The sequence below is a fragment of the Zerene cesonia genome, chromosome 15, assembly GCF_012273895.1.
Source record: "Zerene cesonia ecotype Mississippi chromosome 15, Zerene_cesonia_1.1, whole genome shotgun sequence".
Taxonomy (NCBI): Eukaryota; Metazoa; Arthropoda; class Insecta; order Lepidoptera; family Pieridae; genus Zerene; species Zerene cesonia.
Genome location: NC_052116.1, coordinates 6,939,935 through 6,942,488, shown reverse-complemented (window position 1 = coordinate 6,942,488; position 2,554 = coordinate 6,939,935). Strand labels below are relative to the sequence as shown.

General features: G+C 31.2%; 1 protein-coding gene across 1 annotated transcript; it reads right to left on the bottom strand.

Annotated features, from left to right (window-relative positions):
* Window positions 1-2,201: 2,201 nt before the first annotated feature.
* On the bottom strand, window positions 2,202-2,552 carry LOC119832510 (prostaglandin reductase 1-like; the record flags this gene model as incomplete). Its single annotated transcript, XM_038356172.1, has 1 exon — window positions 2,202-2,552. A coding segment is annotated over one exon (351 nt), but the record flags the coding sequence as incomplete, so codon positions are not given.
* Window positions 2,553-2,554: the final 2 nt, after the last annotated feature.

Sequence of the window (2,554 nt, the reverse complement as noted above, 5' to 3'; positions counted from 1 at the left end):
TAGCCTCGACTCGGCTTCTTTGGTCATCCTTATATTATAGCATAAGATATAAGATATAGAATATAGCATAAGTCAATAAAGCTTTTTGTCACTGAAATAATATTGAAAATATGAAGTTCTATTCAAGTTAAACATTAAATCACACAAGCAATCAACTACAGAAATCATACAATGAACGTGTGTTTCAGCCCGATAGTATCCGGCAAACAAGTGTTTTTCGTTTCTGATGTATTTATCGTTTTATTGAATATCAATATATGGAAAATGTTAAAATTAAAAAAAATATTGCTAAGGTGGAGCTGTATATTTAAAAGTTATAATATTTTGTTAAATAATTTAGTTTTTGAGGATACACAAGGTAACGATAAGTCCTTAACAGAGAAAGAATGAACAATATTAATCACGAGAAATATTGCTTTATATCTATATATAATGAATCTATATAATTCGCTGCCAATAGCTTTTCAAAATATGTTACACCAAATTATTAAAAAGAAAAATACCCAAAAATAATAACACTCCGACAAAGCGTATTAAAAAAAATCGTAATGAATTGACTAACCTCAATAAAGCACTGTATCGACTGTTCACGATGACATATAAACTTCAATTCTCTTGATTAACTTCTCACCTACGTAAGTGCTCACATTAAGGCTATTTCAATGACTAACAATATTTGATGATAATCCTTGCTTTATGTACGATGTCATTGTTACGTCTATCCTTTACCCAAAGATAACTGTTCACATACGTTATGCATGTATGTGTTAGCCAATGAGCTGTTGTGGAGCACACTAAGCGGGGATGGGAGGGGAATTAAAACAATTTATATAATAAGATTTTTAAGGATACGAAAGTGTGGAATAATCTAAATATATATAACTCAAAGGTGACTGACTGACACGGTGATCTATCAACGCACAGCCCAAACCACTGGACGGATCGGGTTAAATATTACTTTTTGAATTTTGAAAGCATGCGTAGACAATAACGAGAAACTGTTTTAACATGGACAATAGTCATGGAGAGATTTAACAATATTTATTCTCTTTACCCCTTATGTATTACCTCTAAGAAGAAAAGCCATAAAAATGTCAATTAAATGCTACTAATGGGTGATCAAAAGGTAATATTTCGAAGACAAATAGAGCTCGGAGTGTCAGTGCGGAGTATATACTTATCAAATGAACTTAGTTTTTGGTTGAAATGCATTCTATATTTTGTTACTAGTTAAAAGAGACATTTGAAATACCAAAAAATATTAATAAGCTAGATATTGGGGGAGACGCGCTGAAATCACCGTTAGACTTAATATGTCAAAAGGCAAAGTCTCCATCGGTTCCATGGATGCTACAAAAGGTATTCGGGGTCAAACGTGTAAACGGTTAGAGGTAAGGTTTTTTATCCTATTTCAGCAAAAGAAACGTCCTGACCATTTTTATATAATTAATGGTTGTTTTTCGTATGCAATTAATTATCTCGTTATTCTTGCTAGTTGATTAAGCTGTTATCTTTATTTATAATTTTGCTATATAGATGTAAACTTGCAAAAAAAAAAAAACGACTGTATGAGTATGCAATTGAAATTCACGATGATTTTTAATACAGATTTAGATTATAGTCAGTGTATTGTTTTGATTTGGAAACGTTATTTACTTAATTATTGTTTCTTTTCTTTCGCAATATAAATTTTTGTTATTATTATTTACTAGATGCTCGACTCGGCTTCGCCCGGATATCAATATTCCTGTTTTTTCCCAAGGGAGCATTTAATCGGGATGAAAAGTATCTTTTCACCCAAGTCAGCATTCCCTGTCTCTTTACAAAATTTCATCAAAATCTGTTCGGTAGCTTTAGCTTGATTGACAGAAAAACATCCTACTAGTCTGATTAAATAACATATTTACTTGAATTATTAATTTTTGTCCCAAGGACGAAAAAATTTATAATTAACATTAATTATATGTTATATATATTCATGATCAAATGATTCATAACACTGGTGTATAAAGGTTTCTTCCCTTCCTTTACAACTTACTTACTACATAAATTTTGTAGATACATTTTTATAAACAATTATTATTTTATACTTATTTTTATTTACTCATACAAATCGATTATGGAATAATCGAACATATACATTATATCGAATATATAAGCGGAGAATTAAAAATCAATAAAATAAAAAATTTATTGGAATGTTATATTTTAACAACAGCTTTCCCAGTATTTTCTCCTGCAAGCATTCCAATAAACGTATCATAAATGTTATCAAAACCTTCTGTTACATGGCTTCTTGCTTTAAGCTGTCCTTTCTTGATCCACTGCACCAGATCAGAGAACGCCTCTGGCCATTTATCTTTTGGCTGAGACCAACGAGACACAATGAAGCCTTCAATTTTCAGTTCTTTGAATACAATAGTGGGCTGTAGAACTGTCACTTTGGGCATTTTTGCTGGATCCTCGTTATATGCGCTTATACTACCGCACACAGCAACTCTTCCATTCTTGTTCATTTTTCCGATAATGATGCTACTTATTTCTCCTCCAACAT